This window comes from Mirounga angustirostris, unplaced genomic scaffold, assembly GCF_029215605.1.
Source record: "Mirounga angustirostris isolate CCGP_5_RB_7025 unplaced genomic scaffold, mMirAng1.0.hap1 SCAF_7, whole genome shotgun sequence".
NCBI lineage: Eukaryota > Metazoa > Chordata > Mammalia > Carnivora > Phocidae > Mirounga > Mirounga angustirostris.
Genome location: NW_026991715.1, coordinates 74,522,674 through 74,548,764, shown reverse-complemented (window position 1 = coordinate 74,548,764; position 26,091 = coordinate 74,522,674). Strand labels below are relative to the sequence as shown.

At 38.9% G+C, this 26,091-nt stretch overlaps 2 protein-coding genes, 1 long non-coding RNA gene and 1 pseudogene across 11 annotated transcripts in view; 2 read left to right on the top strand and 2 right to left on the bottom strand.

The window, feature by feature from the left end:
- RHOBTB3 (Rho related BTB domain containing 3) overlaps nt 1–19,059 on the bottom strand; it is a 123,231-nt gene extending 104,172 nt beyond the window's left edge. For 2 of the 6 annotated variants that reach the window (XM_064596399.1, XM_064596402.1), the window contains exons 1-4: nt 18,571–19,059; nt 18,166–18,391; nt 13,329–13,515; nt 2,351–2,505 (exon numbers count right to left, since the gene is read on the bottom strand). In XM_064596399.1, the coding sequence (XP_064452469.1) occupies nt 2,351–2,505; nt 13,329–13,515; nt 18,166–18,391; nt 18,571–18,572 (570 nt within the window). In that variant the 5' untranslated portion in view covers nt 18,573–19,059. The remainder of the gene's footprint in view (nt 1–2,350; nt 2,506–13,328; nt 13,516–18,165; nt 18,392–18,570) is intronic. The other 4 variants (XM_064596398.1, XM_064596401.1, XM_064596400.1 and 1 more) reach the window with 4 other exon arrangements.
- On the top strand, nt 10,314–11,122 carry LOC135365400 (transcription factor BTF3-like; annotated as a pseudogene).
- The window catches only part of SPATA9 (spermatogenesis associated 9), a 76,483-nt gene continuing 68,560 nt past the window's right edge, over nt 18,169–26,091 (top strand). For all 3 annotated transcript variants that reach the window (XR_010413161.1, XR_010413158.1, XM_064596406.1), the window contains exon 1: nt 18,169–18,309. The gene's annotated coding sequence lies outside the window, so the exon portion shown is untranslated. The remainder of the gene's footprint in view (nt 18,310–26,091) is intronic.
- The window catches only part of LOC123860198 (uncharacterized), a 32,046-nt gene continuing 29,726 nt past the window's right edge, over nt 23,772–26,091 (bottom strand). Inside the window, exon 4 of one of the 2 annotated variants that reach the window (XR_006794674.3) lies at nt 23,772–25,517. This is a non-coding gene — a long non-coding RNA (uncharacterized LOC123860198). The remainder of the gene's footprint in view (nt 25,518–26,091) is intronic. The other variant, XR_010413164.1, reaches the window with a different exon arrangement.

Here is a 26,091-nt window from a genome sequence, read left to right as displayed (position 1 = left end):
ATCTGAGATGTGGGTAGTGCATCTGAGGAACTGAATTTTCTTTAGTTAATTTAAGCACAAATAGCCCCCTGTGGCTAGTGGCTACCATAATGGAGGGTGCACGTCCAGAAGGGCTTCTAGCTCCAGGTGGGCACACCCCCTTGGCTCCATCAACTTGTGCCATGGGGGTGCAACTGGAGGAGGGCCAGATGGGGCTCTCTAAAGCTACAGGGCACACACCCCTCTTGCCCAGGTCTTCATCCCTGACCCTTAAACACAAGATTTTAAATGCTCCTTTCACTCTGACATTATCATCTCCATCTATATTCCTGCAAATGCCACTATTTCTTACACTCACGACCGAAGCTGTACTTTACTATTCAATAATCTCAAAAGGGATCATTCTGATCTTATTTCCATATTCTTACCAAGCCTTAAGGAAAAAAAAAACTGCCCTTTCTTCCAACCTTGACCACATCTTCAATCCTTATCGCGCGTCCAACCCTAACTGCAACACCAGGTGTTAGGAACAAAGAGAAACAAGGAGGAGGAAGCAGAAGTGAGCAGATAAAAGTGGGAGTTGGCAGGTCGGTCGGAAGAGTGACCCTGAGATTTCAGGTTCAGGAAGTGGAGCAGGGAACAAGGAGAGCTCCATACCCCAAGAGAATCAGTCCCCTCCTCTCCAACAAATGAAACCGAACTATCATTTTTCCCCAGTTTCCTAAATATTTCAGGGAAATGCAAGATTCTTAGACTAAATTAAGATTTTTTTTAAATTCACTACAATATAGTATCTTTGACAGGAAAATTAGATTTCAGTCCTCTCTACCTTCCTACGCTTTCTACCTTTTATTTATCACTGTAAAAAAAAAAAAAGACAAAAGTTTCTCACAGTCATTAGGATATCAATCTTGTGAGTATATCTTTCTTAATGCTATATTTTTATTAATGTTTCTTCACATTAGTGGGCCAAATAATAGCCACTTATACATGATAGAAATCAGACCCATTTATATTTGGTGCTTATTTTATCTTTGGTTCTTATTTGGAGTTTGGTAACTGTCCAGAACAAATGAAATTTTCTACAGTCATCTGTGGAGACCTCAACATTTTGACATGAATCTACATAATGAATATACTGGTATATTAGAAAGAGTACTTGACAAAGAGCCAAGGAACTAATGGAGAAGTTCAAAGTGCCCCTGCTTAATACAGGGTTTACTTTGGTTTAAACCTCTTATCCATGTTTACCAAATTTGTCTGTTGAGTGGAGTCACTTCTTAAAGGGTTGAAATGATAGTTCCAAAGTCAGTTCATACTTACATGATACAACCCCATGGTGCTCTCCAAGCACCATGCAGTCCTAACAGTGTAGGGTAGGTGCTATGTGCCAAGACGGGTCTCAAAATGCCTATAGGGCCCAATAAATGCCATAGCTACAGAGCGAGCAAATCCCAAATGTATTTTTTTTAATTTTTTTTTAAAGATTTTATTTATTTATTTGAGAGAGAGAATGAGATAGAGAGCATGAGAGGGGGGAGGGTCAGAGAGAGAGGCAGACTCCCTGCCGAGCAGGGAGCCCGATGCGGGACTCGATCCCAGGACTCCAGGATCATGACCTGAGCCGAAGGCAGTCGCTTAACCAACTGAGCCACCCAGGCGCCCCCAAATGTATTTTTTTTAAGATTTATTTATTTGAGAGACAGAGAGAGCATGTGAACGCAAGCAGGGAAAGGGGCAGAGGGAGAGGGAGAGGACAGAAGCAGACTCCTCAGCGGGCGTGGACTCTGAGGGCTTGATCTCATGACCCTGAGATCATAACCCGAGCAGAAATCAATAGTCTGATACTTAACTGACTGCACCATCCAGGCGCCCCAACAAGCTATTTGTATAAGCAGTTTCTATGGATATTTTTGAGCTGAATCATTTAGGAGTATACAAAATCTTGCCGAAGTACACATAGGGGAAGAAAAATCTTTCTTTTCAAGTAGTAGATAGGAATGAAGGAGAACTTTCAGGGCCCAATGGTTCAGGTTGCAAGGCTCACTGAACAATATAAAGATTACGAATAAAACTGACATCACAGGTTTGTGTAAGTAAATACGCTTTTGGAATGTACAATAAAAAACAACAGTGTCACCAAATGGAAAATTCCAAAATATCCCATTAGACAATAGAAAATGCTTCATTTGAAGAGAAAAATAAAATTATGATTTTACTCTGACAAAACCTGACTCTACTCTCAGTTTGTTTCTCAAAGTTAAAACCAATCATGCTTTTAAAACTAAAGTTCTAACTGAGGTTCTAGAAAATAGCTACAGAGCGAACCTGACAAATGACTTGACTTTATGTAACAGGGATTACCACTTACCACTCCTCCAAAATATTTTCCTATGTAGAAGTCATCAAGGCTGTGTAGTTCAAGATAGGTAGCTCCCAGTTCTTTAGCGAGTTGGATCCCTTCGGTCGTACTGACACAGCTCCCTCTGTCTGAGGTACACAGCGGGCATGTACAAGGTAATTCTTCTGAGAAAAGAAGTATGAGTAACAAAGAGCCTTGAAATTAAACAGGAAAAGAAATTTACACAGGCAACCCAAACACTGAACAACAAATTAACAGCTCATACCAGAACCATAGTTCAGGGGCAGGTGGTACGTCCATGATCCACCAGGCTTTGAATAAAAAGCATCAGTGTTATAGAAAGGTCCCTAAAGTAAACAAGCTTTGTGTGCAATTAGAATAAACAGTATTTTAGAAAACAGAAAAACTTTAAAATAAGTGAATATATATCACCAAGGCTTTTATAGTAATTAAAGCAATCAGCTATAATGGAGGACATGTTTCCCTTTATACAACCCTGACATCCTGAGTATCAATACAAATTAACAACTTAATTGCCCATAGAAACCATGGAAAACAGTGGGTTGGGTTAGCTCTTTTTTCTTTCTTTTTTTCTTTTTTTGGTAATAAACTTGAAATATATTCACCGAGTTGACTAGATCTGAATCCTCAAGGCTGCAAAATTTTGTAGATTTCACATAAAGTACATTCTTATTAATCCAAACATTTCAATTATTAGACTCTAAAGTATTCAACTGCAGAAACCAAATTCAATCACTTATCTTTCTCTTCAAGATTAAAAAATTTTTTATAAAGGAATAAAAAGTATTTTCAAAATGTGAACTATCGTGTCATGGTTGTACCACGTACAGATGTATGGCTGGGCAGGTGGTAGATCCACATATCTATTAGGACACTCCTTAATAAAGCTAAAAATGTCATCAGCAAGGTTTGTTTTGTTTCATGACATTAGATATATCATTGTTTAAATGGCAGCCAAATCAAAGAGGGATAAATCCATTTCTAGAAATGCATGTTGTTATAGATTAGTTTCCCTGGGAAGCAGACTCTAAGATGGAGACTGGTGTGCAGGAGGTTTATTGGGGGAATGATCTTGGGAACAAATGTACTCAGGGGTGAGGGAAGTGGGACTGGGCAGAGAAAAAATTCAAACTGCAATATAGCTAGAACAAAGATCTCAGCAGATCCTACTGGAGGGGGCTGGAGCTTAGATGGCCCTTTGGAATGGTTCCCAATTTGGGGGAAGGCAGCTGGGCCTTTGTGTCCCTAAATCAATCACGATAATCAGTGACTAGATGAGGGCTGCCATGGAGGGGGCAGAACCTTGAGCAAGCAGCTTCTATCAGCACAAGGTAACACCCGGGAAGGGACTCAGCTGTGCGCCATCAGCAGCCAACAGTCTGGTAACTGAGGGAGTAAGTACAGTGGCCCCAAAGGGCATGTGGGGGGCACCTGCATGGCTCAGTCGGTTAAGCATCTGACTTGATTTCGGCTCCGGTCATGATCTCAGGGTCGTGAGATCAAGCCCCACGTGGGGCTCTGCACTCAGCATGCAGTCTGCTTGAGATTCTTGCCCCCTTCCTCTCCGTCCCTCTCTACTTCCCCCCCCCCCGCTTGCTCTCTCTCTCTAAAATAAACAAATAAAAATCTTAAAAAAAAAAAAAAAAGTTTAAAAAAAGGACATTTGGGCAACTTCCCACAGCCTACACAACAACGTCCTTACCAGTGAACTGCATATAGGTGAACCATATATATGTACACAAAGGATATCTAGTGTATGTGAGTGCTACGTATATAACTATGTAGATAATTTTAGCTTCATTGAAAGCATTTTAGAGCTCAGAAACCAGGAATTTACATCCTCCTTTTGCAGAGGAGGAAACTGGGGCTCAGGGAAGATAAGTGACTTGTCCAAGTCTCTTTGTGTGTCAGAGATAGAAAAACAATGATAACACTGTTACTTGCTCTATCTGATAAGCAAAGTGATATCAAAAGATAAGATAAAAATTTAGTTTGAGTAAAGACACAGTGATTTAAAAGTTAAGCATGGGTTCTCAAAATTAAGCCCTGAATTCTGAGTTTTTGCTTTACTTCTTCCAGGATCATCTTGGGTTTGGAACACATAAAGTTTTTATACAGAATTTAGCCTATCTTGAAAAATAACACATTGGTATTTCACATTCTTTACAAAGATTCATAAACAGTGCCTTTGATTTTCTGAAGACAGAGGCCTTCTTATGTCTACAAAGCTCTCCTTATGTTAATGGAATGGGGTGAGTAGGCAGCCCATCTTATTAAACTGTATTTCTAAACAAAAATAAAGCAACGTGTTTCAAGTGAAAAATTAAGTGAACATAATGTAAAATAATTTTTAACAAATAATCTTGATTTGAAGGAAAATCCAGCTAATTTCAGGTTTAACCCAGCTGAGCAGGGTTTTCCGCTGTGTATAGCCATGGCCCTTTACTGACATACACGCCTAGAAAATTCCTCTTCACATCTAGTCTTCCTATCTCCTCTGTAGCACAGAAGACATTGGTTTTTGTTCACATGCACCCAAAAGGAAAAAAACGTCTCGTCATTATGTGGTGGGTATAGCACGAAAACCAACAAAACATTTATAGAATAAATAAACCTACATTATGCATTTCAGCAGGAACCATAAGAGGACCCAAAATAATTTTAAATTGCGGTGCCTTCTTCAGGAGATCACTCCTGTGAGCCTACCTCAGGGTCACAGGGACTCTGGACATCAGTGTTACACTTCCAGTTAACACTGTAGTCTTTGTTCCTTCTCTTACGTGACATCTTTTAAGGTGTTATCACAAGTGTCTATTTTTTTTTTTTTAAGCAAACACATTGTAACTCTGGAATTCAAATGAATGGCATCTCTTTCAAAGCAGGGGTTTTCAGAATCTGTAGGGTGATTCTTACAATGTTGCCAAGTGCTTGAAAGTTTTAGAAATCTTTTTAAGAATTCTAGCCTAGCAATGTACTCAACTCTATCAGAACTTCAAAAACAAAAGAAGACACGTCGCCCATTTTGGGGAGCTTAAGGCTATGAATACCCCTAGGCATGTTCAGAAAAAAAAAAAAATTCTCTTTTAAAGACAGGTTCAATATTTAGTAAAAGCCAAAAATTTGTTCAAAGCCAAATGTGATGAAGAAGACATACAAGTCAAGCTTGTCAAAACATGTGTAACAAAGGAAAATGATGAGACTGTGTTTGCTGAACTAATTCTAAAAAGAGCTCAAGAGAGGAATTATCAGGAGAACACACAGCACAGCTTCATGTATTGCAAGGGACTGGGGGAGGGAAGCAATAAAAATCTTCGGGTTGAATATCAGATTTAGTTTGGTAATTACTTTGCAATCACATCTATATGTGAAATTAATTTCATCTTGTTTAAAACCATTCATCCACTAACTGAACAAATGTTTATTGAGTACCTACCATATATCAAACAAGAAATATACACAGATAAAAGCTCATAGTCAACTGAGCCAACATAGACGTGACTGCAAATTATAATATAATACATATAATAAACACTAAAATAAAGTATGCAAAATCACCATGGGAACAGAAGGGAAGAAACTGACTCTGCCTGGGGATTATGGAAGGCTTCACAGAAGAGGTAGTGATTTACTGGATAAGTATGAATTGGCCGTGTAGATATGACAGGAGTTGTGCAGAGGAGCACTCCCATTAGAGGGTATAGCATATGCAGAGATCTGGATGTAAGAAAAAAACAACAACACATTAGCTTCCAGTTACAAAATGGCAAGCTAAGCCCACAACTCCTCTCCCTGTCAAATCACAGAAACGATTAAACAAAGAGGGGAGAGAGAGGGAAGGAGAAAGGAGAGAGAAATGGAGGGAAGGAAGAAAGGGAGGCGTGGGAGAAGGAGGAAGGGAAGTGTGCATATATAGAAACACTCAAAAATTAAGAGGAGAAAAACTCATCAGCCCAGAAAGGAGGAGTGCCTAATGGCTGAAGGCACATACCAAAGGACCAAAGAGGGAAGCTGAAGCTCAGAGGACAGGTGGGAAGTCACACACTGGGCAACATCAAGAATACTCACTGCTCAATCATGGAGGAGCAACAAGGAGGCCCATGGACAACTGAGTGGAGATCAGCTGGACACCCCACTGGTAGCAGCGAGGCCTGCAAATCTCATATGAGCTCTCACTCCCACCCCAACCTCAGAGAGCAGTTGGGCAGAGGAGGAGAAAGGCGTTAATCCAACAGAGAATCTAAACTGCAAAACTAGGCAAATTAAGAATTATCCAACATTTAAGAAGCCTCCATACTATGAAATAAAATCTCATCAAATGAAAAGATTTAGATTGTCCTCCTTAAAACAACTCAGTAGACCAATCAAAACAGAATCTTAACATAAGTATAATTAACTGAGAGAGGTTTTCTTCTTAAAGTATTTACATTCTTAAAACAGGTAGAAGAAATTATGAAAAACAACCAATTCGAGATCTTGGATATGAAAAGCTGTGAACATTTTTAAAAATGTAATAATGCAAAAGAGCAGGATAGACCCTACAGAAGTAATTTGTGAGTTCGGGAAAAAGACCAAAGAATTCTCCTATAACACAGCACAGAGAAATAAAGGTTAGGAAATATAAAAGAAAAATAGGAGAAACAAAGGAGAGATCCAAAAGTTTCAACATCAGTCTAATAAGAGTCCAAAAAGGAGAGAATAGAGAAAATAGAGGGAAGGTGATATCTGAAGAAATCAAGAATCTGAAGATCAAGAAATCAATATCTGAAGTTGAGACTTTCCTAGATCTAAAAAAAGACATTAAATTCAAGTAGTTCAGTGTGTCAGATACATAAGACACAAAAGATCGTGCCTACAAGGCTGCAGAAGTAGTCAGGAGATAGATCATGAAGGATCATGTCTTTTAGGTAAGATGTTACAAGAGAAAATTATTGAAGTGAGATACAAATACTGGATTGGAAAAAGAGTATCAATGGGAACTCATGATTAAAAGATATATATTTGGACTCTGAAAAACAAAGTGAGGGTTCTAGAGGGGAGGGGGGTGGGGGGACCGGTTAGCATGGTGATGGCTATTAAGGAGGGCACGTACTGAATGGAACACTGGGTGTTACACACAAACAATGAATCATGGAACACTACATCAAAAACCAGTGATGTAATATATGGTGATTAACATAACATAATAAAATTTTTTTAAAAAATTAAAATAAAAAATCAAGGAAATTTTTTTAAAAAGATATATATTTAAAAATATATATATATATCCAATGAAAGGGCCTTGAAGCAATGACACTTAAGGTTATGAGCACCCCTAAAGCCCCGATCTTGGTTTCTAAATATCATTGCTCACTAAATGGAACCAGGGCTCCCTTGAAGAAATGACTGATTGATTCCAGGTGAGCCTGGGACATCTGATGCCAGAAAATTAGGAAGCACTCAAAAATTAATTGGAACTAGCTTGAAAAGACTCCCTCCATGCAAATTTGGAGTAATACGAGCAACAGAAAGAATAATGAGAAGAACAGATTATAAAATATTGAATTAAAAAAACAAATCCATGAATTATAATGATTCTAAAAGAAAGATGTGGGAGCAGAGAGAAGGGAAAGCTCTATTTACAGAATAATACCAACTAATAAGTGTAGGTGGAATGATAGAAAATCACTATTTTGCAACCACAGTTATCATAACTAAAGGAATTATGCAAAATAATGGGCTTAGATTCTTTAAAAATGTCAATGTCATGAAAGACTAAAAACAAAACACACACACACAAAAACAGGCTGGGGAACTGTTCTGGATTAAAAGAGACCAGAGAGACATTAGAGACACATAACAATTAAATGCAGAATGTAGTCCTTAATTTTATCCTGGATTAAAAAAATAGCTTTGGAACAACTGAGAAAATCTGAATGTGGATTATGTTTAAAATAATAGTATAATAGATAATAGTATCTCACATTTCTTGAATGATGATTGGGTTATGGCTGATAGGAAAACGGCTCTCCCTTAGACAATACATGCTTAAGTAATTAGGATTGAAGGAAAAAAAAAGAAATCCCATAATTTTATAATTCCCTCCCAAATGAAAAAAGAGAGAGAGAGAGAGTCTGTGTGTATGTGTTTGTAATCTCTGGGGTTCACTGTTCTATTCTGCTCAAATTTCTTGGGTTTGAAATTTTGCAAATAAAAGGGAAAAAGAAGAAAGTTTCTAAAGAATTTAAAGTATTGACTATCATGATCTGACTTGTATTCTAGGATGATTATTCTGAGAGGATTTATTTCAGAAAGGAGCAAAGCAGGAATAGGAGACCACAGGTCAATTCACCATTAAGCTGATAAAGCCTAAGTGTGAGGGCTCTTGTCTTATGGGTCCTTTCCAAAGCCTTGAGAGAAACCTGGGTAATAGATTCTTTCACATAGTCATATGCTTTTGTAAAATTTGCAAAATAAGATATTCTAACTACATTTGGTTAAGACCACTGTCTCCTTCCACTCCAACTCACTTGTATATCAGGCAGCTTGGGAATAATGACAGGCATCTTCGGGATCCTGCTAATGGGAATTTAAATTTAGGTTTAGTGAGATACTATTTGTGGTTTGCAGTCACTTCCTTGTACAGTTAAATGTCTGAGAACTGTCCTGGTACACAAATAGCCCTGAGGGATGCTTCTGCCACCCGCTGAGCAGACTTGTTTGGTGTCCTGAAACAAAGATGCCCAGCTGAAAGAGGAGCACAACACAAACCATAGTGCCCAGCTCCAAATCATGTGAAGAGCGAACAAACACGCTGGGAAAAAAACTAACTATAATTGTCTTCTCTATATAGAAAATATCAAAAGTGGTTATCATATGAAGAAGTAATCAAAGACTATGCAGCCAACAAATATAAGAAAACTTAAAGAAATGTCAAGCTGTTAAATAACGGAAATATTTTTAAATGTTTGTGGTATTTGACAGATTTCTATTTTTTTAATTTTTTATTTAAATTCTATTAGCCAACATAGAGTACTTCATTAGTTTCAGATGTAGTGTTCAATGATTCATCAGTTGCATATAACACCCAGTACTCACCACATCACATGCCCTCCTAATGCCCATCACCCAATTACCCCATCGCCCCACCCACCTCCCCTCCAGGAACCCTCAGTGTGTTTCCTAGAGTTGAGTCTCTCATGGTTTTTCTCACTCTCTGATGACTTCCCATTCAGTTTTCCCTCCCTTCCCCTATGATGCTCTGCACTCTTTCTTATATTCCACATATAAGTGAAACCATATGATAATTGTCTTTCTCTGATTAACTTTTTCACTCAATGTAATCCCCTCCAGTTTCAGCCACGTCAATGTAAATGGTAAGTATTCATTCTTTCTGATGGCCAAGTAATATTCCATTGTATACATATACCACATCTTCTTTATCCATTCATCTGTGGATGGACATCTCAGCTCTTTCCATAGTCTGGCTATTGTGGACATTGCTGCTATTAACATTGGGGTGCAGGTGCCCCTTTGGATCATTACATTTGTATCTTTAGGGTAAATACCTAATAGTGCAATTGCTGGGTCATAGGGTAGCTCTATTTTTAACTTTTTGAGGAACCTCTATACCGTTTTCCAAAGTAGCTGCCCCAGCTTGCATTCCCACCAACAGTCTAAGAGGGTTTCCCTTTCTCAGCATCCTCGCCAACATTTGTTGTTTCCTGTCTTGTTAATTATAGCCATTCTGACCTGTGTGAGGTGGCATTTCGTGGTTTTATTTGACGGCTTGTTAGATTTGCAACTTGTCATGCTTCCTTTTCTCATTCTAAATATTCATGTGGTGTGTGTGTGTTATCTATAATATTGTCATTTTTTTCCTTACAAAGGACCTCTAGAACTGTATAAGTTTCAGGTCCTACAAGGTCAGGAACTGCCCCTTTAGGCCAAAAAGAAGACAGATAAGTAGAATCTCAGCTGGTCCGCCCGAGACCCCCTGAGCGCCAACCCTATTCCCCCGCGCGGTCCCATTTCTGCTCCAACAAGATGAAAGAAACTATCATGAACCAGGAGAAACTCGCCAAACTGCAAGCACAAGTGCACATTGGTGGGAAAGGAACTGCTCGCCGAAAGAAGAAGGTGGTTCATAGAACGGCTACAGCAGATGATAAAAAACTTCAGTTCTCCTTAAAGAAGTTAGGGGTAAATAGTATCTCTGGTATTGAAGAAGTGAATATGTTCACAAACCAAGGAACAGTGATCCACTTTAACAACCCCAAAGTTCAGGCATCACTGGCAGCGAACACTTTCACCATTACAGGCCATGCTGAGACAAAGCAGCTGACAGAAATGCTACCCAGTATCTTAAACCAACTTGGTGCAGACAGTCTGACTAGTTTAAGAAGACTGGCTGAAGCTCTGCCCAATCTGTGGATGGAAAAGCACCACTTGCTACCAGAGAGGATGATGATGATGAAGTTCCAGATCTTGTGGAGAATTTTGATGAAGCTTCCAAGAATGAAGCAAACTGAATTGAGTCAACTTCTGAAGAACATAAAACTTGAAGAAGTTACTGGGAGCTGCTATTTTATATTATGACTGCTTTTTAAAATTTTGTTCGTGGATCTGATAAAATCTAGATCTCTAATGTTTTTAAGCCCAAGCCCCTTGGACACTGCAGCTCTTTTGAGTTTTTGCTTATACACAATTCATTCTTTGCAGCTAGTTAAGCTGAAGAAGCCTGGGAATAAAGTTTGAAACAAGGTTAATAAAGTTCTTTGCCTAGGAAAAAAGAAGACAGATAAGTAAATGACTAGGATCTGAAATCCAATGAAGACAAAGAGAAAGCAATGAATTTGAGGTTTATTTGAAATGTGAAAACAAACGAGCTTCCTAGTCCACTGGATTTGGGGGATGGGAGTTAAGTTGGGTTGGATGGTTCTAGTTTGGGTGAATGGATAGTTTTGGCATCATTCACCAAGACCGGGAATTCAGCAGAAAGAGGAAGATTCTGTGGTGATAGAGATTGGAAGAGAAACTAGAGCGGGAGAAAGAGACTGGGTATTCATCAGTGTCTATACATGGGAAGGGAGGGCAACAGATTAACAGCTTCAAGGTTAGAGCAAATAGCAAGAAGAGGTGAAGCCAAAGGATGGAACCCTGGCAACAACTAAGGATGTGTTGGTTCAATATGCGTAGGTGTGGGGGGGTCTTGGCCAGTAAGAAGACAGAGAATTGAAACAACCAAGAAAGAAAGAGTAGCTTTTTTAAATGGAGGGAGAGATGTGTTTGAATAATCTCAAAGGGTGAATTGTTATTAAAATATAAATTAAAGTGTAAATTAAATGGAAATGGAAATGGAAATCAAATTTGGCAATAAGCATTTAACTGGTAACCCTGAGTGAGAACAAACCCAATGTAATTGTGAAAGTCAAAGTCAGACTGTAGTGGACTAAAGAATAAATGGGAAGTCAGGAAGTGGACTCAGGAAGTGTGGGTGACTCTTTCAAGAATCGAGGCCAGCAATAAAAAGAAACATAGGGAAGTAGAGGGGATGTGGGGTCAAGGAAGGGTCAGGCCTGCTTTATTTGTGTCTTCTAATGCTAAACCATATACCTATCCTTTGATTATGACCCAAAATCCTACTTCTAGGAAGCAACTTAAACATCATGAAAAGGAGAATGAATAAATACGTTACAGCACATTCACACACCTGAAAAATACACAGCAAAATAACAAATTATAGATAAGAGCAACATGGATGAATATCAGTATTTTGCTAATTGAAATTAGACACAGGATACTACATACAATATAATTCCATGAATATGAAGTTCTAGAATAGGTAAAACTAATCTATACTGTTAGAAGTCAGAAGAGTGGTCATCCCTGGGGAGGGGGCTAGTAACTGGGAAGAAGCATGAGCCTTCCAAAGTGAAGCAAATGTTCTCTATCTTGACCTGTGAGATGCTGCATGGATGTATATATATGTAAAAACTCATTAAGCTGTACCATGGTACCGAGTGAACTTTATGTCCCTTACTTCGCTCTACCTTAATGAAAAGGAAAAAAAAAAAAAAGATAGTAGGAAGGGAAAAATGAAGGGGGGGAAATCTGAGGGGGAGACAAACCATGAGAGACTATGGACTCTGAGAAACAAACTGAGGGTTCTAGAGGGGAGGGGGGTGGGGGATGGGTTGGCCTGGTGATGGGTATTAAAGAGGGCACGTATTGAATGGAGCACTGCGTGTTTTACGCAAACAATGAATCGTGGAACACTACCTCAAAAACTAATGATGTAATGTATGGTGACTAACATAACATAATAAAATAAAATTTTTTTAAAAAAGGAAAAAATAAACTAATAAAATTTTAAAGACAGCTTCACTGAGGAAATACCACTAAAAAGAACTATCAGAATACCACAAAACCAAAGCGAATTCTGAGTTGGCCCTAGGATATCTGACAATGACATGCCCAGCAGCAACTGCTGGAATGAACTGAACCAACGGAATCCATCATCCGTGGAGTAAATGATCCTCTCTCTCAGGCGGTACCATCAGCGTCTCCAGCTCACTCGTTCCCAGCTACCTAAAAATCCTGCTCCTAAGACCAATCCTTCTGCAGACAATCTATCCTTCCCACTGGACGGACCTTTAGAATGTCAAAAAGGATCTCCCAGAGCTCAGCGCCAGCCTCATACTTCTCCTGTATCAAAAGAATACAATCACCGACTTCCTTCACTTCTGTGGAAGAGCAATTTAGGAGATAGATTTGTATGCATCAGAATCCCAGCAGTCGTCTGTGACACTTTCTTTTGATGTCTAACTATCATATCCAGTGATGAAGAGATAAGAGCTGGCATTTGAACAGTCATTTTTTTTCCAAAAAAAAGCACCCAGAACCATATGAATTATTAATAAACTGAACACTATTTAAAATTAACATGGTACCTGCACTCTTATCATAAGAAGAAAAATTAAATACTTACCATTTTGTCTGGTACCAACAGCAGCAATGATTACTGGAACTGAATTTAATGCCCTTTTTATCACCGGAATATAATTATCCTTTACTTCGTGGAATGAGAACTTGTCATTTACGTTGTATTTGATGACAATGATGTCGGCGCTCCCGATTAGGTTTCTAGAGGTATACCAATCACTGTCAAAAATGTCCTAAACCAAAATGCAAAGAGCACTCCTTAGTCTACTTGTCTTCAAATCAGTCATGAAATAAAATGGGACACATACCGTTTTTTGCTATAGTTTAATTTTTGGAATTCATAAAAAGAATTTATTTTCAAATAAGTAACTACCTAAAATTAAAAATGTTTGAAGCCTACCAACTCTTCTATTTTTATGTATTCATTTAGCCTAGACAGCAGTGTAGTTGTTGTACTGTAAAGCAGATCTAGAGAATTACTGAGAGTCTGATGAAATAAGCAAGCCCTTTCAGTATTTGCACTTAAAAATAAGCACTTTGTTTTAAAATTATGCCATACTTTTATCACCTAAAAACTTTGCAAATGTTAGCACTACGCATTAGATGCCAGAGCATCAGTATGAGTAAGGAAGCTTCAAAGGATTTTCTGTGACCCAATTAGACACTGCAGGATTGCTCACTGTTTTAACCAACTGAGCCACCCAGGCGCCCTGCTCACTGTTTTAAACTGCAATACACTGTGAACTCTGTGGAGTTCCATATATTGTATACATATTTTAAAAATCTATATATACTTTCCAACTTTATCCATCCTTTGGACAGTACTGTATGTGTATAATGTACATGTATGTGTAGGGACGTATGTTTCATAAAAAGATACTGTGTATTATAAGGTGTCAATGTGGTAAGGAACAGATTTTCAATTCATGTATTTAGCTTATATAAGTTAAAAATTCAGGAGAAACTTTTCAATTTTGAAATTTTCACTTCTGGACTATAGTTAATAATATTTATAATTAGAATCAGGGCCAAAAGTAATTTATTATGAAGCCTACTCCTTAAAAGCTTTGGTATTTTAAAAGTATTTTTTCAAAGTTTTTATGTGAATAGTAGCATAAGAAAAATATATATCTTAATACCACTGCTAAATATGCATTAGTAGGTTTCTTCTCATATTCTAGTTAACTATTAATCATTATTTGTTCTTTCATGCGGCCTTTGGCATATATCTCCAGAATATATTAAAGCTAGATTAAGAAAACAGTTAGATGTGGTTAACAGGTCCAAAAACTGTTGGGCTATGAAAGTTTGCACTTTGAAATATGAGTCCAAAACAGGGTAATAATGCTGGAATCAGTCAATCAAGATCCATGTGACAGAGCTTCTACCGTATGATGGAAAATTCTAGAGAAGTGTTACACAGCAATGCCCTTTTGCAAAGAGAGCTGCTTCTCACCAGTACCTCCACGGTGTCCAGCAAAGCCTCTCCCAATTCCCTATATCCAGCCCAACTCACCCACTTCCTACAAGTACACCCAGAGTAACAAGAACTGCAGAATTTTTAGATATAAATACCCTACTGAAAACAGGAGCATTTAAAAAGGAAGATTAAAAGGACCAAAAAAGAAAAATAGGCAAACTATGGCAATATAAACATCAAAGGCAAAGTCTTGAACTTGAACCAAGAGGGGGGAGAAGTGAAGTGGGACACAGATCAAGAAAATGTGAAAGCTTCCCAGCCGAGCTTTACGCTAATTTCCAAATCCCAAACCACAAACCCATTCAGTTCCAATTGTATCTGTTATAGTATCCAAGCTGGAAGTATGCAAGCATAACAAGGGTACACAAGTATAACAAAGAACAAAGTCAGATGAATGGAATAAAAAACAACAACAAAAACTAAACATAGGTGGGACCAACATTAAACAGCCATTTAACTGAGAGAACAAATCAAAAGTAACTGCTCTTTGCATTCCAAACAGTTTAAAATTCCGGAGTTACTGGAGAGGTGTACTGGGAGAAAAGGAGACTTTCAGAGGAAAATGTCATGAGAAAATGGTTTTGGCATCCGTATCACTGTTGTATCAAGGATATAAAAACTACAAATAATTTTATTTTTAACACAAATCAGAATTTCAAACCCTGCACAAGAAAATTGTACATGTATTACCTCACTGCTTTTTGTGGAATATTTCTGGTAAACAGGAAAAGATCTAGAAGTAAAATAACATAACTGCACAAAAAAGGGAGGGTGGGTCTGAGAGAGACATGCCAAATAATGAACTACATAAAATGAATTTGAAGCACATTTATATTGAAAGGGCCACGTATATACAGCAAGGATCCAGAGTGAGGCTACGGATCTACAGAAGAAACTAGAAAAGAGAAGCACAAACCATCTCATTCCGATTCCAAGGAAACAACACCACATTTCTAATCAAGCTATGTCAAAGAGAAAATGCTCCCCTGGTTTCTAGAAATACGAAGGAAATCAAATTCTCCCTCCCCTTGTAAATCAGTTCCAGGATTTCCTCTAGGAGGTTATGCAACACAAGAGTTGGAGCCACACTGGGAGAATGGAACTCATCTTTTTCAAAATAATCCGGAACTTTACAGCAAAACAACAACTTTATTCTACTTGACGGCGGGGCTGCAAATACAGCACCTACTAAGTACCAGCACTGCTGCCTCAATGTACTGTATTTGTGTAAGTCTTGAATGATGTGTAGGAAAACTTTACTTTTGCTTAGCATAAGTGATACATGGCTATACTAACATTGCAATAGACCCTGTATTACTATAGCAGCTACCACCTCGAGTACCTACTACATGTCAGCGTCGATCCTAAGAACTTTACATGTATTATCTCATTTACTCTTCCGCACAGCCCCAGGAGGGAGTCTTTAGGAGGCAGGCAGTCTTCTTATTTTATACATAGGGAAAAATAGGGCTAAGAAAAGATAGTTGACTCGCCAAGGAAAACCACTAAACAGCAATGTGGGGATCTGAAATCAGGTCCTTTTGCTATCAAAAGCTGTGCTCTATCTGCTTTGCTATACTGAATATTCTGTTCCAGTACATGTCAAGTATCAGCTGATAAATACAATCAACTTGAATATCTCTGATGGACTTTTACTTACCACCAAGAAAAGAAAAGCACCTTATAAAGAGACGCTCTACAAATATATTCCCTTATGCTTGAAGATCATTATAACCCAAAAAAGTGTACCCATACTCAATGCCTTTAACAGGACCAGAGTCTAAACAAACAAAAGGTGGTTAGCACAATAAAGCACAACAATCAGTATACAGCAAAAATCTAGACTACAGAGGCTTATTTTAACCCTTTGGGGAGATTTCATTTACTACAATACCTGGGAGTCCTGCACACGGCCCGACTTGCCAAGCTAACAACATAAACAGGAAAGAGTTAACAGCTCGAAGAAAAAACAGGAAAAGTAATCCTAACATCCTAATTCAGCTTATTTTATTTTCCCTACGTTTATTTACTCTATTCAATCAACATTTGTTCAACTGGGTGTAAAACCATTAAGTTTTTAAACTGTACGATCTTTCACAATGAAATGGCCAAAGTAAGTGTTTCATTTGCTTGCACGGACTTCAGCCAGTGAGTTCCTTCTTATGACTGGCATCATCACTGTGATAAATGGGAGTTTAATATCATCCTGGTTATTGAAAAAACCTGTTTTTCATTTATTTTAGCCCATTAACATAAATATCCTTTAACTGAAAATTTATTTGAGCTAGTGATCTCTTCATCCCGTAATCTGCATAAGTAATTTTTCTAGGTACATTCCATACATTCCTTTAGAGAGGTGTATTAATTCCCTATAGCACATAATACAGTTTTTTTAAAATTGATCTTTAAACGTAAAATCTCACATAATGATAATTTGTATTCTTTTTCAGACACCAAGCTTTCTTCTGTTACAAAATATAATCTTTAGCTTTAGTTATCATATTATAACTCCAATACCAGTAAAGAATTAGAGATTTCCAAATAAGATTAGATGAAAATATTTAAATAATTACTGTTATTGCATATTACATTACTATATTATTGCATACTGAAAATATTTATGTGTCAGAGAGTAGATTCCTTTCTCCTTTTATCAAGCACTCAAGAATCAGACTAGAATTTTATCGACTTCATTACAATTTCTTTTAATTATTGCAAATTTTACAGCTTTTTGAAAAGTCCAAGCAGTATTATTTCTGATTTATGTGTCACTGAAAATAAACAGCTAATATATCAAGAGTATCTGCATTATTAAAATTAAAAACACTAATTAAAATTTTCAAAGGTGGATAGTGTTATAAATGAGTGGTTTAAAATTAATTCTCAAAAAAAATAAAATAAAATTAAATTAAATTAATTCTCAGTCCCTGTCTCTTCGTCTCCTCTCCAGGGGTCCTATTCCTGAACTGTTCCAGTGAAATTTATTTTTGCTTGTGTTGAGCTTTCAGAGGACTTTATTTTTAGAACACTAATATTACACTATCACCCACAGGGTAGGCATGAAAAAACATTGCTCTCTGCTGGTGAAACTTAGTGACCCCGTCCCTTGGGGTTGTCACATTCAACTGCCAGCTACCAAGGGACAACCTACAGTCGTGAAGCGTGCGAGTAAGTGCTCCATGTTGCCACTGGGGCTTTTTGCCTTCTAAGAGGGTTCTCTGACCGGGCTGCCCACTGCCTAATGAAACAAAGAAAAACAAAGATTTCCCCCAAATGTTTAAAAACTCCACCCAAGTGACCCGGACGGTCCACATTCATGAAAGGGGGAAAAGGGAGAGGAAGGAAAAAAACAATGAAAGGAAAGCTCCGTTAGCCTCGGCACAGAGCAGCTGCCACCCCTTACCCAGACGGGACAGTCGTGGACCACCAGCTTGACATTGCCAAACGCGCTGGCCTGATACTCGGTGAACACCGGCCGCGCGACCGTGCTGGTCGCATTCAGCAACAAGCTGCTTTCGTCCCCCGAGACCAGCGGGCTTCTCCCCAGGTAAGTGCGGATGAGCCCCGACGGCCGATTGTCCTGGTGAAACGCGTCCCCCTCGTTCCCCAGCGCCACGATGTGAATGGACCTACACGACAGAGAGGGGGCCAGGGGGAGAAGAGGCGCGTGGTCAGCGCGCGGATCACTTTAATCCGAACAGAAAGGGCGGGGGGCAGCGCGCGGCGAGGATGAGCAAGAGCCCCTCGCGCTGGGGCGCACGACACGCGCCGGGGTAGAGACAATGGCAGGACCGCGACGTGTACGTACATGATCTCAAATCCAAGGGCAGGGCGGCGACTCGGAGAAAAGCGGCTCCTCGCGGCCTCTCGGGGCCAGGCGGCGGCGTATTTACCCGCAATCAGCTCATCCCCGGCCGCGTCCCCCTCGCGCGCCTCCACCGCGGCGCGGCCGACGCAGAGCGGGCCCGCGCGAGCGAGCGAGCGAGCGAGCGACAAGGGGGCCGGGGACGTGCGAGTCGGGCCGTGTGCGCGCTGCCAACCAGTCAGGAAGTGCCCGGGAACATCCCGAGCGGCCCGCCGCTCCCCGCCTCCCCGGCCGCCGCCGCCGCCGCCAAGAGTGGCCAGGCGCCCGGGCGCTGCAGCCCCCTCTCTGCCGCGCTCCCTGGGCAGGGCAGCTGTCGCCTCCTGCTGCTGCTGCTCCTCCTTCTGGCCGAGAGTGGCTTAGGAGAAAAGCCGGGGCCTCCGCCCCCTTGGCGGGCCTGGCGGGCGGGCGCAGCACGTGCTGGCCTTGGGGGTCGAGCGGACGCCGGGGGCGCGCTCCCCGCTGGGGCCCCCGGGCCTGGCGGCGGCGGCCAAATACAAAGGAGCAGCCGCGCAGGGCCTCGCGGAATATAAATTAATAAATGCAGCGCCCAAGCCTGAGAGCTCCTGATCGCCAATCCGCCTACAGCAAGTTTGTTCAACTCGAAAGGCTGTAACCAGAGCCAGGGAAAGGGGGGTGGGGCGGTGAGGCCCCCGCTCCCTAAAGACTGGGGAAAAAGGACGTTAGGGAAGCTAGGCATTCAGGCCCGTGGGCCGCTCCGGCAGCCCAATTTTTTTCCCCCCTTGGCCTTGACGGAAAGTGTTTTACCACGTCTGCCGCTTTGTCATTTGTCAACATGCACTACAGCTGTTTTCTAAAATCATGCTTGTGAGAAAAAAAATAAAGGCAACATTCATGCTGGTGCAGAAAGGGTTCTTTGTTCACACACCAATTAATTTGCTAATATCGCTTTTGAGGGATTATTTACTATTTCAAGCTATATTTGGCATATTTTACCAAAAACTGCAGGGTTTTTTTTAAGTGCTGGGGTTCTTATTGTCATGGTTGTAAAAAGAAGTTGCGTGTGAGGTGTTCAACGTGTTTACAAGCTAGATGCTAGTTTACTTGGAGATTTTCAGTACACATAATGGCTACATATTTAATAATAGCTCCTTAGACCAACTGAAATAATCACGATCATGCTAATGCAAGGATACTTCAGATTCTTTCATGAAAACGCACTGAGGTAAAGGTGATGAAGGTCTCGGGCCTCAGACTACCTTAATGCAAATGAACACTGGAATCCACTAACACCAAGAAGGGCCAGAGGTTACTGTGGGACTCAGCTTCTCCATAAACATAAAAATTCTCACAAGTGCTCTGTGTTGAAAGCGTTCTTATTTATCCCTTTCCTTATTTATTTTGCCCTACTTTAAAATTTCTTTTCTCAAAAGAGCTGTTTTGAGGGCATGAGGTACTGAAGAGGTACTGAGGTACTGAGTAGGGCAGTGAGAAGACTAGGGTAAGAGGCCTTTGGAATGTGAACAGCTTTTTATTATGGGCCCTTGCTGCTCAGTTGGAAGCAGTATAATACAGTTTCGCATGCTCATAGGGTGTGACAAGAGGCATTCATTCTGTGGTCACTGATTTTTTTTTAAAAAATCTAGTTTCTCTTGCACTAAGTATAATTTCTCTTTTAGTCTCTAGAACATAAGCCATCCTGAAATATTTAAGAGTTTAGGATCACCTTTTCTCTTGGGTCAATAGAAAATATATTTTCTTGTCAGTGCCCTCTAGTAACCACAGGTCAAAAACAAAGACACTAATAATTAATGGATAAAGAAAATGTGGTATGTACCTACAATGAAACATTTGGACTTGAAAAGGAAGGAAATCCTGTCATCTGTTACAACATGAATGAATCTTGGGGCATTATGCTAAGTGAAATAAGTCAGTCACGAAAAGACAAATACTGCATTATTCCACTTACATCAGGTATTTAAGCTAATCAAACTCTTAGAAAGAATGGTGGTTACCAGGGACTGGGGGTAGGAAGAAATGGAGAGTTGTTCAATGGGTAGAGTTTCAGTTTTGCAAGATAAAGTTGTTCTAGAAATCTATTGAAACAAGATACATATAGTTAACACTACTGTAATGTACACTTAAAAATGGTGAAGATGATACATTTTATATGTTTTTGCCACAATATGAAAAAGGGGGATGGGAATTGGGAACTGGCAGGAAGAGAGACAGCATTCATTTTTTTCTCCTCTGTTATTGAGTAAGTGAGCCAGGCCTGTGCTCGACAGGCATGGGAGACACTAAGATATATAAGACTCAAGTGTTACCCTTGAGAAACTTAGTCTATAATTAATGGTCACTATATTGTAAATATTAATCACCCAATCCTTTGAAAACATACTGGTTCCTTAAATAATTATAATACAGGCTCACACATTCAGTAACAGAGGTAGGTACAAAGTACAAGGATAAAAGTGAACATTAAGAAGAGATCTGTGCCTGTGTGTCATCAGAGAGAAGTTCATAGAGGAAGTGAACATTGTCTTGGGTCTTAAAGGATGAGGAGGAATTGTTAGATATGGAAGAAGAGGAGGGAGAAGGAAAGGGAAAGAGTTTTAGAAAGAATGGACAGACATCATATGCAAATCACATGTAAAGGTATAGAGACATGGAAGATCATGGCTTGTTCAGGGAAAGGCAAGAGCTGAAATTCGTGCTAGAGTGCAGATGCCTCCTTATTACAACAAGCAAAAAAGAGACTGACTTCCCAAGAGATTTCCAAAATCAGACCTGATGATACTCAATTATAGATTAGGAATTCCTCTGTATATATGATGGAGCTCAGCGAGATGCTCACCAAACCCACCTTCTCTTCCAGGACCCATAGCTAAACTACATTTCCCAAAGTTTTTGGATAGACCCATATGATTAGTTTTTAGCAGTAGAATATATTCCCTGCTGAGCAGTTAAGAAAAGTATGCTTTCTCCACTCTCTTTTATCCCTCTTTCTCGTGATTGTATGAAGCCAGGTCAATGTTGCAGCCATGTTTTGAAATTGTTGGTCTGCCACATCAAGGAGGCCTGGGTCCCTGAAGGACTGGTTATAGCAGAGCTGCCTCACAGCGTGCATTGTACTGGGACATGAGTGAGGAAATGGACCCTTATTGAGTTAAGCTAGACATTTTGTGGTCAATTATTACAGTAGCTAGTGTTACTGATCTTGGCTATTCCACCTGTGATCTTGGACCATAGATCACAGATGGTCCATTTCCTGATATCTTAAAGATTCTTTTCAGAATTATCTTAAGACTACTTTTTTTATAATTATTTTCCTTTTATTTACAATGTTTATTTGGTTTATATATTTGTGGTTTCCCTCAGTAGCATTTAATAAGAAATTTACTTTTACCAGGGTATAACAAATTCAATTATCATTATGTCCTCCAATCTCAAGGTCACTGGGGAAAACAAAAGCAAGTTCCTCTAGCCCAAACAATAGTTTTCCTATTTTCACAGCTGAAATGCCACTATTTTATATTCATTCTAATAGATGTTCTCGTCCCCAGATAAAATGTAGCCACATATGCGTATCAGATATGTATGAGGTAACTCAATGAGTTATTACTGATCCCCAGATCATGATTAATATACCAGCCTTTTAAAAATATGCTGATTTCTTAATGACTAGAGAGGAAGCAAGTGTTACTCAGGGTAGATCTGGAGAATTAAGGTTGGCATAAGATTTTTCCAACTGTGTTTCAAGGAAACTAGTTTTGCACCTGAGGCGGTTGGGGAGAAAGATGGATGCCTAGAGAGATCTGAGCACCACCTTCTCCCATCTCAATCAGACCAGTGTTATTGTCATCTAATTTTTAAAAAATATATTAGTTTCAAGTTTATTTTCAGTAAAAAAGAGGGGATTTCTAACATTAAAAAAAAAAATTTTAAAACACTTATCTAGAGCAAAGGTCTCCAAAATGGGATACAGAAAGTGACCCCTGAAATTTTAGAATAAAGTATTTGAATTTCTCTGTACAAACACATACATTTTTTACCAAAAAAGAGGGGAAGAAATTAAGCTTTACGCATATTGAATGTGAGGACTGGCACCAGCACCCCACTTGATCCATAAGTGGGCAAGCACCTGGGGTGCTCTGGGGAGGGAGGGAGCACAGCAGCACATAATAGAGGAAGGGAGGGCTCTCTCCTTTGTTCGCTTTCAACATATTGCCACATGGTGCAATTTCTATATCTAACTAAGTGGATTTATGTATGATATTTAAGTAAACTAATTGTTACAGCATGGACCAATGGAGATAGTGTTCATAATGCAAGAACAGGCAAACACAATTGGCTGAGCTGACATTTCTGATGCCCTTTGGAATCTACATTGCAAAGTAAAAAACTAATGACTAATCAGATCTGACAAGGTGGCCATAATCATTGAAACTAGAAAGAACATTGTTTTAAATATGAATTTACACCTACTTTTACTGACTTTACCCAAGTGTGTATCAGAGTTAATAGATGATGATATTCTGAACTGATTACAATTAGCTAACCATTTTAAACTAGGTATCCCAGCATGAAGGCAAAACTCCACGATATCTCCAGCATATTTAGTAATGTACTATTTAAGCCAATACTTTAAAGAAAATTCATATATTACAAATGCTAAAAAGCCTCTTTGAGCTTTCTTAACACTGAAAGTCAAAAAGCAGCATACGATTGGGAAAACAGTTTTCTTCTTGCCAAGATGAAAATGTCTAAAATTATACATGGAACACAAATGGAAAAAAACAACTGCATTCCTCTGACAGTGAATACCTTGAGAATATGCACATAAAACACCGCTAAAGACCCCAAGACACGAGTATTGGAACAAGTTACACAATGTGGGAAGTTTACCATAAAGTTAAACTGAAAGCACAGATGTTTTTAATATGTCTCATATTATGGTAGATAGATTCTGTTATGGTAGATTCTGTTTCAATGTGGTATTTACTAGACTGTGTTTCAATAATGAAATACATTTTAAAATGACATTTTTTTGTAAGCCACTAAAGGAAAGCTATAGTAGAGAAGATAATCTTTCTCTGCTACTTCTTTAAATGGTATTTTAAGTAATACCTGAATTTTTAAAAATAAAAACTATGCTTTATGCAAAACTTGTGTAAGTGTAATCACTGACTGGTTAGTTGTTTTAACAAAAACTTTTTATTAAAGAAAAAATAAAAGGGAGGATTCCAAGCTAAGGTTACAGTGAGCACAACCACGTGAAACTCATTCATGGTACATCTTACAGACAGTTATTCCAGCAAAGAAGTTGGGGCCAGAATACATAGTACTATAAGATGTTAACAATGCAGTTAATTTTGTGCAAACAAGACTTGTGTAGAGTTTTTAAAAATTTCTTCATTGTGAAATATAACACATATACACAGAAAAGTGCATAAAACTTATCATAAGTTAATAATTGTAAAGTAAACATTCCTAAACAGCTCCCAAATCAGAAAACAAGGTACCATCAGCATTCATGCAGGGTGCAGGCACACGTGCTCACACGCACACACACACGCGCACACACGTGCACACCCCTGGTGCCCCTCCTCAGTTACAGTCCTCTTCTTTTTTTAAGAGAGAATTATGAGCCTGACTTTTGTGATGATTATTTATTTTCTATATAATTTTACTATCTGTGCATTCTATTTGTTTTGCTTCTTTTTGAACTTTTTAAAGTGCCATCACACTATATATACATTTTTATATCTTTGTTCTTATGTTCATCATTTGTCAAATTCATTCATGTGAATGTAGCTGTGGTTTATTCTTCTCGTTCGTTTGTATTGCTGAATAGCATCCAGTCGATATATACAAAGCCATTTACTTATCCATCCCATTGTAGATGAACATGTGGGTTATTTGTATTTTTTCCTATTACAAACAAAGCCTCGAGGACCACTCTTGTTAAATATATTTGTCGGTATGCTAGGTCACAGGGTATGTGTATGTCCAACTTTGGTAGGTAATACCCAACTGACATTAAAAGTAATTTTAATGTTTACACTCTTCTAACAGCAGGGCATCAGAATTCTCGCCTTAATCCTTTACATATTTAAGTATACTTGCTATATGTCAGATATTATATTAAGTACTTTATTGAGTTATTTAATTTTCATAATGGCCTTGATGAGTAGGTTCTATTACCATTCTAATTCACAGGACAGAAAACTGAGGCACAACAGACTAAGTAACTTGCCCACGGCTACATAAACAATGAGTAGGGGAGTTGGGATTCCAACTTAGTAGACTGGCTTGAGTCTATGCCCTCACCTAGCATGCTATGTTGATGTTTGAAAATATTTCCTTATGTAATTTTTGTGATGAAAAACACTGCATGTAACCTATAAAAACTCGTATCTCATAGGATTTTTTAAACCCAGTTAAACATTTTTCAAATAAAATTTCCATGCCATTTGAAGCCATTTGTTAAAAATATAAACATTTACAACACCTTCTCATTAGAGTGTAGAAACAAATGAATAACAGGCAAATTGGAAATGTATTCATTAGATATTAACCAAAACCTTTACATAGCAAGTGGTACTGAAAAATAAGTATTGTGATTTAGTAACCCATCTAAGAAACAGTTCTTCCATTTAAATCCGTATATCTTTGTGAGCTCTTTTCAGAGAACCTCTAAATAAACTGAATGTAAAAGTAGACATCTGGGGGCGCCTGGGTGGCTCAGTCAGTTAAGCGTCCAATTCTTGGTTTTGGCTCAGGTCATGACCTCAGGATCCTGGGATCAGCCCCACGGTGGGCTCCCTGCTTAGCACAAAGTCTGCTTCAGGATTCTCTCTCTCCCTCTCCCTCTGCCGCTTCTCCAGCTTGCTTGTGTGCTCTCCTCTCTCTCAAATAAATAAATAAATCTTTAAAAAAAAAAAAAAAGCAGACATCTGTGTTGCTGTTTCACAAAATATTAAACCAAGATTTAAATAATACTGAGACACATTTAATTATTGTTCTCTCTAAAAAGCTTTATAAACAGTAACATTTTAGAGAAAATGTATTTTGTACTATTATTAATACAGTTTACATTTATTTAAAATATTATTTACTTCATCTTTATCTCATCTATTGAAATCTTTCTGTTTCAGTATGTTATATTGTATTCTTAATGAGTATATGCATGTAATTTATGAAGATATTGAGGGTGTGCTCAAAATTCTTTCTTTTAGGGTACTCAGTCTAAACCAGTTTAGAGACTATGGATCTGACAGCTTGGGCTGTGCTCTAGAGAACAAGCTTAGGGAAACATGGTAGCAGAGTCCTGCACTGCCAGGATGCAGAATAAGGCATCAGGGCTAGCTGCTGGAGGGAGGCTGCAAGAGAGGAAGCAAAGAGGAGATAGGAGAAGGCAACACTGATAAACTACAGACCTACCGGCCTAGAAATCAGCCTGGTGAAAAATGTATTTGTATTGTATTAACTTATCTAGGGAGA